Genomic DNA, 14103 nt, shown 5'->3' with positions numbered 1-14103 from the left:
TTTATGGTCGCACAGCTTATAGGTAGCAGAGCTGGGCCTCCAAGAGCACAAGCCCAAGCTTTCTGGCCCTACATCCAAAGCTGCTTCACCTTGTACGCACCAAAGGAGAGTCACAAGACTGCTTCAGATCATACGGGGACTGTCCCCATCCATGGTGGGCTTTGGGGAAATTTGCAGCCCCTTCGGGCCTGAGTCTCCCCAGGAGTGAAACAAGACTGGTAATACCTTTCCTGCCCACTCTCTCGGGCATGCGTGAGGTCAAAGGAGTGATAGGTTGGAAAGATTATTTGAAATGTGCTTTGTAAACATGAAGCATTAGATTATTACTTTCACAAATGTTAACTTCTCTGGTTTGACAGATTATGGGCAGTTCCTTCATGGTTTTATTGGAATAAATGTGGTGGAATTTGAATTTTAAAAAATAGTATTTATCCCAGCAATCTCTTGCCATATTACCACATTAAACCCAAATCCTGGAATTTCCCAAAACCACTTAAAAATTAATTCTAGTCAAATAGACAGTTTGTACTTAGGGCAGTAAACTGGATCCCTTGCTCGTTAGAACAGTCTAGACTCCCAAGCTGGACTGTCAGTTTGCTCCCCACCTGTGAACAGATAACATCACTGTTGGCCCGTGACTTTCTCAGGCCTGCTTCATCCCTCGTTTCCTTCCTGAACATAATCGTAGGCTTCGTTGCCATTTCCCTTCGTATGTACGTTCCTGTTGGAACAAGGGTCTCAGCCCTGCTTTGTCCCGCGTCCAGGACCTCTCCACAGCCTCTCTGGTTAGCCAGCTCCAGGCACAGACCGTCGCTGCTACTGCCCAATTGTCCCGATACGTTACTCCCCCATTCGGTCCCGGTGCCACGTGCTGCCCGATGACAGCAGAGTAGGGCCTTGTCAGTGAAAAACATCATCGCGCTAGATGCCAGGCACGTGGTCCTGGGTGGGGTCCCTTTGCTGCCCTCTGCAGAGGGTGGGGGTGGTCCTTGAAGAGGGTCTAAGGAAGCGTCCGGCTTTGAAGGAAATGGGCTCTGTCAGGGGAGCAGTCGAGATGGTTGCACAGCCACAGTCCCTGGGGTGCTCTGTCAGGAGCGGGGGTGACCCAGCCTCAGCGCCACTTCTGTGTCTTATTTCTGAAGGCAACTGATGAGAGGAAGTGAGAGTTAGAAGTGCAGAGGGACCTCGTCTGGTTGTGTTCTACAGCTGGGCCAATTTGGGACCCAGGGATTGTGGGTTTTATTTATGTATTTATTTATTGGTAGATTTTTTTTTTTTTTTTTTAGATTTTATTTATTTATTTGACAGAGAGAGACACAGCAAGAGAGGGAACACAAGCAGGGGGAGTGGGAGAGGGAGAAGCCCACTTTCCGCTGAGCAGGGAGCCCGATGCAGCGCTTGATCCCAGGACCCTGGGACCGTGACCTGAGCCGAAGGCAGTCGCTTCCAACTGAGCCACCCAGGGGCCCCGGATTGTAGTTTTTAGAAAACAGACACATGCTGCCTGACTGACAGTATCTGAGAGGAAACCAGTCCGTGCTGGTTGGAGAAAGGGCCCCAGAGTCAGAGATGCTTCCTGTCTACCAGACGCTGCCCCCTCAAAACCAGGAGTGTGGGATCAAGATGAAATCATCCCTCAGATGAAGTCATTCGGGCTGAGCTTGCTGGGTGGTCATGCACAATCAGTGCTGTCTTTCCATCTGCAAAATGTTGTCCCCAACGTGCCGGTGAGCCATCCGCCTGCAAAGACCCCCGCGCCTCCCACCCTCCGACATGTTGAGTGTAACCACCTCTTCCTTTTGTTTTCCCAGCATTAATAATAAGCTACAGCAACCAGAGGCAGCTGCCGGGGTGTTAGAATATGCCATGAAACACTTCGGAGAGCTGGTAAGTGCCTCGTTCCTTTTAGAAAAGCAAGAGGTAGAGACATGGCTAGGGAGGCACTCGGCCACAACCCTGAGAAAGTCACTCTCCTTTTCTGTTTTTTCCTCAATCGGTGACGTCCAATGCTGACTCTCCTGTATTGAAGGAGACCATGGCCCTATGAACTATATTCAAACCAAATCTAGATCGTGAGGACAGAATCTGATTAAAAGGAGTAGCTGGTATATATCAAACTCTTGGCGTGTGCCTGGCCCTTTGCTGTGTACTTTCTGTACTCCATCTCATTCAGTCCTCACGACAGCCCCTTGCATAAAGGTCTCATTGCTATCCCATTCTACGGGAAAGGGGCATGTGGTCCCAACAGAGTAACAGCCTTGCCTGAGCATTCAGTGAATCAGTGGACGCCCCAGGACTTGAACCCAGGCAGTCTGGCATCATCTGTATAACCCCGACCTGAGTTATTCCTTGTTGTCTGTGGCAGCTAGCATCGCCACTGGCCCACAGTTAATGCTCAGTACATACCTCAGAAGAAACCATGGCCAATTCTCCAGAAAACAGCATACTATGATTTATACGTGCTATTGGAATTGTTCCATTTCATTATTGCTCACATAGCTTCTTCTCTCCTGCCATCTTTGCCTTATCAGTATTAAAATGTTTCCATTACCCTCTGTGGTCCTGAGAGGGTGCATTGACTTAAACAACTCGGCATTGACTTCCTGGAAGGTCAAGATGTTCTGGGCCCATGTATTTGATGAGGAACCTTTCATTAGTCATGTAGGCCACTTACTCGGATTTGCCAGAATCCAGAGCCCAGTGTGTTAGAGTGAAGAAATTCTGGGCTGCTTCACAGGTTTTTGCCTCACACAGGGGCTAGGAAATTGGACTAAAACTTTTCAGGGAGTATTTTGCCGTCTCGGGGACAGATCTGTAACGAGACCTAGATGGCAACTCTCCCGATGACAGAGCAGAAGGGACTACGTCTCATCCACCTTTGCCACCATCCTCATTTGTAGAGAGAAGAAAGTCGGCCGAGGGGGCACTTAGCGTAGCCTCCCAGACAAAGACGCCCCCTCCTTCGATGTCCCTAGAGCTTGGGCTGCAGGAAGTGCCCAGAGAATCAAGGACTCGCAACCATCTGGCATTCAGGTGATCTGCCAGCCAATAGCTTCTACCCAGCGGCTCAGAGGGCCAACCTTCCGTGAAAGTTCCTCTGTCTCCAGGTTCTAAAGGTGGCCCTCTGCTCCAGGATTATTGCCAAACCCAGGGTGGATTTTCTGTTACATTTAGGTAGCTGCCCCTTATTAAGCTTGACAACGGTTTGCCTTTTCTTGGCAGAGCCTGTGCTTTCTCAGCACAATTTATGTAATAGCAATCTCATTAGAATCTTGTGTGATTCATTGCTTAAACCTTATAGTTTCTGCAATCGATTGCAATTCAGAATATCCTGCCCCCCCGCCTGACCTGCTCCATATGCCGCTCCCTCTGCTTTCTGCTCGTTCGTGCCGAGCTTGTGCCATCCGCCAATCACGAGCCCCTTTCTCTTGCCCACCCAGGGTAGAAACCCAAAATGGCAAAAGAGTGGTGTTCCTTTCCAATTGAAGCATTTTTCATGGGACACCGTCTTCACAATGACTCTTCTACCTTTTCTCTTTAATATTCTTCCCAACAGGCTTGGAAGGTGAAGTGTAGGTAGTTTGGCCTTCCACAGAGCCAGATACATCTGTGTTGGTGAACCCTACCATTCGCTGACACTGGGGAGGGAGCCACCAGGTGGCAGAGGGGATTGGCTGTGCCAAAAACAGACAAGGGGACTTCGGCACGAGTTCACAACCGAAACAGAAGTGACCTCCTCACAGAGGTTCAGGAAGAAAAGGTCCTTTCGGAGAGCTTAGCGGAGTAGCTGTCAGTGTGTATACTACTCAAATATCAGTTTTATTTAGAAAGGAGCGGAGGGTAATGGGGGAAACTCACGTGGGCCCTGCATTATATCATGCAGATTCCACTGTGGAATCATCTTGCTGTTAGAGAAATCCCTGGAGAGCCACTACCCTGGCCTGGTAGAGAAATAGCCACTTACTAAGCTGGTGATGGAGAAGCCCAGAAGACAGACGGAGGTGGGGGGTCGGTGGGGGGCAGGCAGAGGCATAAAACAGTCCGTCCCCTGACCACTTAGAGAGCCGGAGTCTGCAGCTTTGAGACTGCAGCCGCTCTTCCTCACGTGGCCAGCACTCCATTTCAGCGTGGCACACCATCTGCCCGCGGAATGGAAACCAGCCTTTGGCCCCTGACACTGGTAAAGCTGCCAAGGCTGAGCAGGAGGGAACATTGGATGGAAGGAGGAAAGGTTTTCCCAAGAATTTTAAGTGGTAGTGTTATATTGTATTTTAAATCATTATTTCCTGAAAGTTTAAAAACGCAGAGAATCAAGAGCTTTTCAAAAGCGAGTTATTTTCCTCCAGCAACTATACATATATGCCTGGTCTTTCCGGCCCCATCAGGTAAGCAGCTGCCATCCCTCTCCTGTGGCCCACCGTCCACACCCAGCAGATCAAGGCCTTGGCTCCTTGCAGGAGTTCTGGTCGGGGCTTCCTGCTGTCCCAAACAATTTCCCCTGTCGTTGCATCCCCACATGCTGGAACTGTGGGGACACGGCCTCCCATCTGCTCTCCGATTATCATTCCAGGATCTTTCTGTCCACATGCCAAGTCCCCCGACATTCGCACCACCACCAAACACACCTCCAGATATTCTGAAGTTCTTTTCAACCAAAGCCAAGCCGTACGGGGATAGGTGAAGCATCTAGCACCTTAGGAAAGGCAGTGTGTGGATTACAAAATGCACCCCCATGCTCTCCATGCCCACAGCCCACAGCAGTCCTCCTTCTTTTCCACTTGGCAGGAGATCCAGGCTACCTGGTATGAGAAACTGCACGAGTGGGAGGATGCACTCGTGGCCTACGATAAGAAGATGGACACCAACAAGGATGACCCGGAGCTGATGCTGGGCCGCATGCGCTGCCTCGAGGCCCTGGGGGAATGGTGAGCCGCGGCGGCCCGGCAGCCCGAGTGGCTGCCAGAGACGTCCTTGCTGGAGTTTTAGGGGGTTTGAAGGGATTCCCCCATGCAGAGTTCTTACCTAAGACACTCATTTTTGTTTCACCTGGTATTTTCCTGATAATCATCTACCACTTTGGGGTTTTGGGGTGTTTTTTTTTTTTTCAAACTTAGACTTTGTAATGCTCTAGGACAGGACAGGCTCAGGTGAGCCCCTGGGATCAACACCTGCTCCTTCTGTCTGCCTCTTGACCAACAACTAGGAGGACCTCAGGTTCTTACTCTGTAGCCTCAGTGTTCTCTTTTCTTTATTAGCTCTTGCTAATGATTTTGGAAAAGAAGAACAAATCACTGCCCTCTCCAGATGCTTCATCTTTACAGAATGCCTACTACATACCCAGCACTCTACAAGGCTCCAGAGATTAAAAAGACAAGAAAAAAAGGCCTTCCTCCATCGTGAGGCTCATGAGACAAGCACATTGCAGATAGTTATTCAGGCTAGAGAGTACAGTGACAGTGGTCTGAGCAGACAACTTTGAAAGGCCACCAGAGGGAGCGGGATGGCCTTGCCATTCTCCCTGGAGGAAGGACTAAGGCTGGGGGACAGCTGAAGGAGATGGGGATGGGGTCCCCCAGGTAGAAGCAACAGTAATGCTTAGCTGAGAACACTTGCCGAGGTCTTGGTCTGGGGAGTTTTGTGGGGGGCTTTGAAGGAAAAATGGCCCCTATTGTGTTTGCCAGCATCTAGTGCAGTTTTTAAAATAGTTGAAACGAAGTGCCATAGTACCGTGGTGAAATATTTTACAGTTTCAAATAGTTAACATGCCATACCGCCTGCCCATGAGTAGATTATCCAGACTTTCTCTGAGACATGAGACCAAAGGTCCCGCTGTTTATCCATTCAGACAGTAATTACTGAGCACTTATTCATGGCCAGTACCTGCACCAGGCCCCAAGGACACAGCAGGGAACAAGACGGACACCACCTCTGCCTTCCCAGAGCTTATAGGCCAGACAGCTGGGCTGCTGTGATACAGAGTGAATACAGTCAAAAAGAGGAAGCACAGGGGGCTGTGGAAAATACGAAGGGGCCCTAATCCAGGTTTAGAAGGCTTCCAGGAGAAAGTGATACCTAACTTGAAATGGGTGCAGTGAGAAGGAGTGAGCACAGTTGTTCAGTGTTTGGAAAGCTCAGTGTGGCTTGGAGGGTCAGGTGTGATGTGGAAAGGTAGAAGGTGAGGCAGGAGAGGTAGCTAGGGCCCAGATGGTGTGGGGCTTATACTCCCAAGTGAGGAGTTGGGGCTACTGACAGGCCACCCAAGGACTTGGAGGGCCGTGGTTGGCAGGTTTGCATTATACACAAAACCCTTTTGGGAGCAAAGTCAGAGAGTGGATTGAAGGGAGACCAGAGAAGGGACGGCATGACCACATGAGGAGGCCGCCCAAGGGGAGAGGGTGGTGGAGAGGGAAGGGGTGGATCCCAAGCTGTTTAGGAGGTGGTGTTGACAGGATTTAGAGGCTGATTAGAGGTGGAAGTGAGAGCGGAAGGAATTACAGTTTTAGTTTTCAGAATAAAGCAAGGCTGGAACCATCAACCTAAAGCCTAAGGTTCCCCTGAAAGCAGGCCTCCGAGGAGCCATCTGGGGGAGGCAGAATTCCACAGGCCTGCGCCCTCCCATTTGGATCTGCATTCAGGGCCTTTTTTTAAAGATTTTATTTATTTATTTGGCAGAGAGAGACACAGTGAGAGAAGGAACACAAGCAGGGGGAGCGGGAGAGGGAGAAGCAGGCTCCCCGCCGAGCAGGGAGCCTGATGCGGGGCTTGATCCTAGGACCCTGGGGTCATGACCTGAGCCGAAGGCAGACGCTTAACGACTGAGCCACCCAGGCGCCCCTTAATCTACATTGTTGTATTCATTTTTTTATTTTTAAAGCATTATTTTTTAGAAAAGGTAATGTGCACATGACACAAAATTCACTAGTACAAAACAGTGTCAGAACTATGCAAACCAAGTCTTCTCCTTGTCCCCCAACCCCCCAGCCACTGAGACCGGGTCTCCGTGTAGACTTCGCGCGATGGTCTGTGCACCCGTATACATTATGATGGTGAACTCTGTACACTGTTTGCACCGTATTTTCTCACTGAGCATGTGCAGGCCACCCTTCACATCACTGCCTACAGGTGCTGCCTCCCTTTCTGAAGGGCCGCATAATGTTCCATTGGATTAGCCAACCTCAGGCTACCTAAATAGGCAACTTTAGATTTGTTTTGAAATTCTATACCTTGGACAGTTATTATTGGGGGGAAAAAATCAAAGGAAGTCTTCTAAAAAGAACGTTCTCCCACTACACATTTTTTCTGTACCTAATTATAGATATTCTTTGGTAAATGATTGCTATTTTTATTTCTTAATATAAAGTTGTTACTGTATTCCTAAGATAGAAGATATAATTGCACTGCATGAAAATTTAATGTCAACGATTTTAGCTTTAGGCATTGGATCACGTATATACAAATAATAGTGTAAAATTACTTGAAATTGGCTTGTCTGGCTTAACCATTATTAGGGAGAGTCAAGTGCCATTGTTTATTTCTGTAATTAGCATTCCATACTCCTTCACCTCCATGGGGAAGGATATCCTATCAAATCTACCTCATTAGTTTGTACAATTAAGGTTTTTGAGTTTTGTTTTTGTTTTTTGACGTCTAACAGGTATCTAAAACTGTACTGTAGCCACTAGCCAAGTGTAGCTATTTAGAATTAAGTAAAACTAATAATTCAAGTCACACTAGCCACATTTCAAGTACTCAGTAGCCACATGTGGCTAGCGGCTACCACTTTGGATAGTGCAGATACAGAACATTTTCATCACTCTCAAAACTTCTCTTGGACAGCACTAATCTAAAGCAAAAGAGTAGTGGGTCGAGAATTAGCCACATTATTTCGAAAACAATTTTTTTCCATTTTCAGATCGGTTATCATGCAACCATGTTATTAAGAGAAAGATAAAAAAAAACAAGGTGTAAACATTCTTAAAATTCAACTCTAACCAATTGCTAAAATGTTTTAGTGTCTCCCTTGTTGCCCTTGGGTTTACATGTAAGTGTTACAGCCTACATCCAAGCCTTTGGTATTGTGACTCCAGCCCATTTCTCAGTGAACTTTACCTCACAATCCGAACTCGGGCCAAACTTCACTCTTGTCCAAACCCCACAGAATTTGTCTGCGTCTGTTCATTCGCTTTCCGGAAGTGCCCGCCTCCTCCTCTGCTCCTTTTTCCACTTTTGGACACTCTCCCCACCTTTCAGAGTCCACCTGTACCGTTGCTTCCTCCTTGAGGCCTCTCCCAGGCCCTCCCTCACTTCAGGAATTAGAGACAAGCACTTCCTTCCACAGGTTACATAGGGATAGCTTGGGTGTACTGAAGAGACTTTTGATGTGACTGTCTAATCCCCTGTGACACTCAGGGGAGTTGACTCTGTGAAGTTGACACAGCCTGTCCGAGGGGTCCCAAGAGCAAGTGATCTGGGTCTCCTGCCATGGCAGGACTCGGCCCCCTCTACCTCTGCTCTCTTGGATTCATTCCAGTTTCATAATTACCTACAAAGTGTAAGTGGCTGGTGATGCTGACCAGGGGCTTTAGAAATGCAGCAGACTGAAAGAGATTTTAAAAAAGAGATGAAAGAAGCAGAATTCTTTTCCTGATCGTCTGCAGGATTCTTACATGGTTTGTTCGGTCAGTTCTCTTGAGTGTGCAATTTTTTTAAATGGCTTTCACTTTAAGTATATATCCGGAACATGCCTGACTGAGGCCGGTTTTCAGCAGAGGTGGCATCCACAGTGATCAGGGGTTACCAGTGAGCTGAGAATGTACCCCGTTCCCCAAGAAGCTAACTACAAGAGCTATCCGCCCCCCCGCCCCCCAGCCCCATGACACACACAGCCACACCTGCTGCCATGGTGAATGTAAGTCAGCCCCCTCCCCACACTGCTCCGTAACACGGCCTCTGGATCCTGGAGAACAGACTGCTCAGGAGCAAGAACACAGGCAGCCAACCACTTAAGTGTTCCACAGGAAAGAATGTTCTCTGAGCTTCTTGCTGCTGTACTCGGTGGGAAAGTCAGAGTCTTGGAGGGCGGGCCTTCTACCCAGTGTTCCCTGGTGTGCTGTGAGAGGTCTCAGATAACAGAGCCTTGGGGCGCCTGGGCGGCTCAGTCGGTTAAGCGGCTGCCTTTGGCTCAGGTCATGATCCCGGGGTCCTGGGATCGAGCCCCATGTCGGGCTCCTTCCTCAGTGGGGAACCTGCTTCTCCCTCTCCCTCTGCCTGCCGCTCCCCCTGCTTGTGCTCTCTCCCTCTCTCTATCTCTGTCAAATAAATAAATAAAATCTTAAAAAGAAAAGAAAAAGAAAACAGAGCCTAGTGTTTGCCCCACAAATAGTCTCATATTTTTTTATTTATTTGATTTTGTTTTCCCCCTGCCTTTGAGAGTTAGGACTCAGTATATTCTGTGTTCTTACTGGAAACGAGTGCTTATGGGAAAGGAACCCGCCTCTGTGTGTCCTGGCAGCTCTCGCCATAGCCGTGGCCTGAAGGCGGTGCCCGTGTCTCCTGTCAGGGGACCGCGTTTCCAGAGTGCTGCTCCTCTCCTGCTCCCTGTTTTGTCGTTTGAGGTCACAGGTTGTGGCGTTTCATACTGAACTCTCCCTGCCTCTAGATGAAAAGCAAAGTCAAATCCCCAGACCCATGGCCCAGAACTGGATGGTCCTCACAGAAGACTAGAGGATGCTGAGTTGCCTGTGGCCACCAGCTATCCACATTTGAAATCTAGGGTTGGAAGGACCATTCGGTGATCAGGTAGCTTTCTCCCCTATGTCCGGGAGGGACCCCAGCAAAAATCGGCTGCTGAGCCAGTGGTTCTCAAACTGTGGCCCCCGGGCCACAGTAGCAGCATCACCAAGAAATTTGTTAGACACGTACATTCTTAAACCCATTGCAGACCTCCTGAGTCAGAAACTCAAGGGGTGGCACCCAGCAATCCATCTGAAGGAGCCTCCAGGGGATTGTGATGCACGGGCAGTGTGAGAACCGCTGTTCTTAGGTCAGCCCTCCCAGGGCCAGTAGTGGAAGGTTTCTGGGTGTGGATGGCAGGAAGCCAACATCCCACTTCATCCTGCTTCCGTCACTGAGCTTCAGTAAGTGCATAGGGCATGAAGGCTGCCCACTTCCTCTTCCTCTTTTTGATCTGAGCTGTGTATTGAACTAGAATGTTATGTCCCTGGCTCTCTTGATCATGCGCCAGAGAGACGGTGAGGGTAATGACCGCCTTTGACACGATGCTGGATCACGGCCCCCGAGCAGTCGTCCTAGATGTGGTCGCCAGCCCACTTCTCGGTGAGCTCCGCCTAGAGCCCTTCAGCACCGCCCAACTTCGGCATCTTTGTCACGTGCGGTGCAGCTCACGTCCCTCACGGCTTCTGAGCTGGGCCACTTGGAACTTGGACCTTTTCTCTTGACTCCACTGCCGAGACCAAGTTAAAACATCCTTTAGAAAAAAAAAAAAAATTCCTGCAACATCTCTTTCAGAAAGCAGGGAAGATTAGAGCCTCCTAGCTGAGTCTCAAAGCTCACAGGAAAACAGGCTCCTGTTCACCCACTAGCAAGGTCTCATCTCCTTTCATTCAGAAGGGGAATATGGGAAGGCAACAGCATCAACAGTCAACGGGACATCTTTCTTGAGAGGCTGTCCACGCTGTCTGTGTATTGAAGTCTGGGGAGCACCGTTCAGATCTCAATTTTCCTAGTCCTGACCCACACTCATGGTAGTTTTGCAAAATCTGAGAGTGAGCATCTGGATTTCTGGGGGTGTGACCACGGTAGCGCCTTCTTTCTTCTGTGCTGGCTGATTTCATTTGAGTCTCATCCCAGACTGCAGCCGTTCGTATCACACTTGTAAGAGCCTGTTCTCCCTGCAGCTTTGAGCCCAAAATGAATGTGTCCAGATGTGTCTCTTCAGGTTGCTTTCTCTGTAGGCCTGCTTGGGGGACAGAGCCCGCAGTTCCTTGGCATAGGACAGAAGCTATTAATATTTATGAAGAGGGCCAGATGTTCAGGACATTTCAGATCACATAGAGTTAGGCACAGTCCCTGTCTTTGATAAAGTCACTCGCAGACAAATTGTGAGCCACCAGGCCATAGAAACAACAAATAACCGACCACTTCTCCTGTATCTTAGGACCCAGTCAAAAATGCTTTTTATTTAAAGGTTCCCAGTTCCAGGCAGGCCTCTGTCATCCAGTCTCTGTGTAGCCCCAGCTTAAGCAAAGGGACTAGAGAGGAAGATGAGCAGGTTATGGAGGTGATTTCACTTAACCCAACTGTATGGTTCTTCTCCTTCAGGGGGCAGCTCCACCAGCAGTGCTGTGAAAAGTGGACCCTGGTTAATGATGAGACCCAAGCCAAGATGGCCCGCATGGCTGCCGCAGCTGCATGGGGTTTAGGTGAGGCTTCCCTCGCAGGCACCCCGGTCAAGGTAGGGAGAGGGAGGCTGGGGGCTCGCATTCGAAAAGGAAGGTACTGTGGCTCTGGGTAGAGACGTCAGGTCCACAAAAGCGTCCAGAAATCTGTATTCACAGGTACTTCTTCCACTTCTCCCTTCTACCTGATGACCACAAGTAACTCAGGTAAAAATGGCCCTTCCTGGGGAAGCCAAGGAAACTGGTGAGCAAGCATCAAAATCAAGATATTTAGTGAGGTTTGTTTGGTATTGTTTATGTTAAACAAGTTACTGGTTCATTTTTCTCTCATATAAATAAAATCTAGAAGTAGAAATTTCCAACTTGGTGTCCTGGTTCCACTGTCATTAGCCTCTCTCCATATTTTCTGCTTTGCATGAGGCCTCCATCTTTGAGTCTACCTCATAATCCGGTATGGCTGCTGGAGCTCCACCCATCATGTCTGTACCCCTAGCAGAAATAGAGAGGACAACTTTCTGTCCCCTTTTATTTCTTAACTGTTATTCTAGAACTTTACTGAAACAAAAAAGCGAAGAGAATAGTGTAATGAATCCCCATATGCCCTCACCTTCTCCAACAGTTATAAAAATTTTGACAGTTTTGTATTTTCTGTTCTCCTTGCTGCCCAACGCTCACCCCCCTTACTCCAACTCCCTGAGTATTTTAAGGGAGAGATTTCCTTTTAGTCCCCACAGACACGTGTAGATTTCTGACACCAAGCCCCAGCTGGGAGAGGATTACTGTCTATTCCAGAGATGTTCTCAGTAAGAGGGGAAAGAATCCATAGGCTGTCCCAAGTGAAAAGCTTCACCTATGGAGTCCAGAAGAAGGTTACATAACCTTCTACCTCCATTCCATCCCTCTTGAGTCACAGAGCTTATATCCTTGCCATTCATGAGCTCTTGGCTGGATCCAGAACATTTTTCAAAAACAAATTGCTTCCTGAGGAGTCATCGTTTGCCATTTGCTTTTGCCCAGAGGCATAGAGAATGAATGAGCCGATGGTCTGGAGTGAAAGGCAGGAAAATGCCTTGTAAAATCAGCTGCCCTGCAGTTTGCAGCTAATGAGGCTGCTATCTTTTCTGCAGATGGCCTTGGAAATGTTGGCATGTGATACATGCCCGCCCCATCAGGGGAAGTGAATATCTCTTCTCGGATGCAGCCATTTCCCCCGTCTGCCCTGACACAGAGACTACCATGCTAGGACCTAGCCCATCTTTCTGTTACAACAGAGCCTCTTAAAATATTTATCTCCTCCCTCCTGAGGCACAGGTACTGCCAGAGTGAGACGGGCAAACTATTTGTCTAATCCTGCCCCGTGTCTGGGTAATGGCCACTTTCAATTGTTTAGGGGAAAATGTAATTTCCAACGTACCATTGAACTGTGAGCTGCTTTGCTAGTAGGGAAGAAAGCCATTCCATCTCACCCAGGGAAACTGGAGAGAGTTCTCTGGGTTAATGAGGTGCTACATTAAAGCCTCTTGACTTGTAGGCTTTGCACTCACTCTGTTTCTCCCATCGATCACAGAACTCCCTGGGGCAGCAATGGAGTCCTGTGTTTGGAAGACAGATGTGGCTTTGTTTGTTAAATTGGCTCACTCAACCCCATAGAGTATAGAGTGTCTCCGTGGGGTTTTGATACATCAGGCATAAGTTTGTCTTGTTTGAACCCCAAGCTAAATGCAAGTAACAATGACAAGGCCTATTTGAGATGCTACCCTCGCCCAGTAAGCTGACCCCCCGCCCCCAATGCTTTTCTCTGTGTGTGTAGGTCAGTGGGACAGCATGGAGGAGTACACCTGTATGATCCCTCGGGACACCCACGATGGGGCATTTTACAGAGCTGTGCTGGCGCTGCATCAGGACCTCTTCTCCTTGGCGCAACAGGTAAAAACTTACATGGACTCAGACCATCTAGCAAAGAAAAGATAATAATGTGTGCCCTGTCAGTTCCTAGGCACGCAATGCCTGCAGAAAGGGACTAATGTACTTCTGCTCTGGTGTTTGGCACTGTGAGCTGACGGGAATCTAGGCTTTGGAGCAGAATACTCAGAAGAAGACTGCCAGCCCATCGGCCAGGGCCACTTTCTGCTCTGAGAGGAACCAAGGTGTTGGGGAAGTTACCATTTACATTGCTCTGCAATGAACTTCTCGGGTCATCATTGCATGCTTTGATCACTTTGCTAGCATTCCTCATAGTAGAGAGAAACCGTCTTGTCTCACCCGAGGAGGATGGGGACAGCAGCAGTACCCCCTGCAGCAGGGATCAGTCACGAGCCCCTTCTGGCAGGAGTGTCACACAGGGATGACCTTCCGGGAAAGCTAGCATCAGATTGGAAAAATCCCATGCTGGCCTGCAGAATAAAAGAATGAAGTAATCACATCCTGACAGGCACTGGACTGTCTTGGATGGGGTGCTGGGTTAAGTGACCTGAGCACCTAAGGGATGGGGACACCGTCCTCAGTCTCAAACATTCGAGAAAGAAAAGCTCCACGTGCAGGGTGTTTAGTTGATGAAACGGAAGACTCAAGCCACAGTCCCGCGGCCATCCTCCAAGCTGGGATTTACAGGACCAGAACTGAGGCACAGAAGCCCCCGTGACATGGGCAGGTTGGGGCGTTCCTCTGCCAGAGTGGAGGCGCTCCC

The 14103-nt window shown here is 48.9% G+C and overlaps 1 protein-coding gene across 5 annotated transcripts in view; it reads left to right on the top strand.

Annotated features, from left to right (window-relative positions):
- Positions 1-14103, top strand: part of MTOR (mechanistic target of rapamycin kinase) — a 124254-nt gene that overhangs the window by 79031 nt on the left and 31120 nt on the right. For all 5 annotated transcript variants that reach the window (XM_081816867.1, XM_031030392.2, XM_081816868.1 and 2 more), the window contains 4 exons: positions 1812-1887; positions 4786-4925; positions 11341-11441; positions 13228-13343. In XM_081816867.1, the coding sequence (XP_081672993.1) occupies positions 1812-1887; positions 4786-4925; positions 11341-11441; positions 13228-13343 (433 nt within the window). The remainder of the gene's footprint in view (positions 1-1811; positions 1888-4785; positions 4926-11340; positions 11442-13227; positions 13344-14103) is intronic.

The sequence above is a fragment of the Leptonychotes weddellii genome, chromosome 4 (genome assembly GCF_054177405.1).
Source record: "Leptonychotes weddellii isolate Sample4059 chromosome 4, ASM5417740v2, whole genome shotgun sequence".
Classification (NCBI taxonomy): domain Eukaryota; kingdom Metazoa; phylum Chordata; class Mammalia; order Carnivora; family Phocidae; genus Leptonychotes; species Leptonychotes weddellii.
Note: the sequence above shows the minus strand (reverse complement) of the source record. Positions and strands in the feature narration are given on the sequence as shown.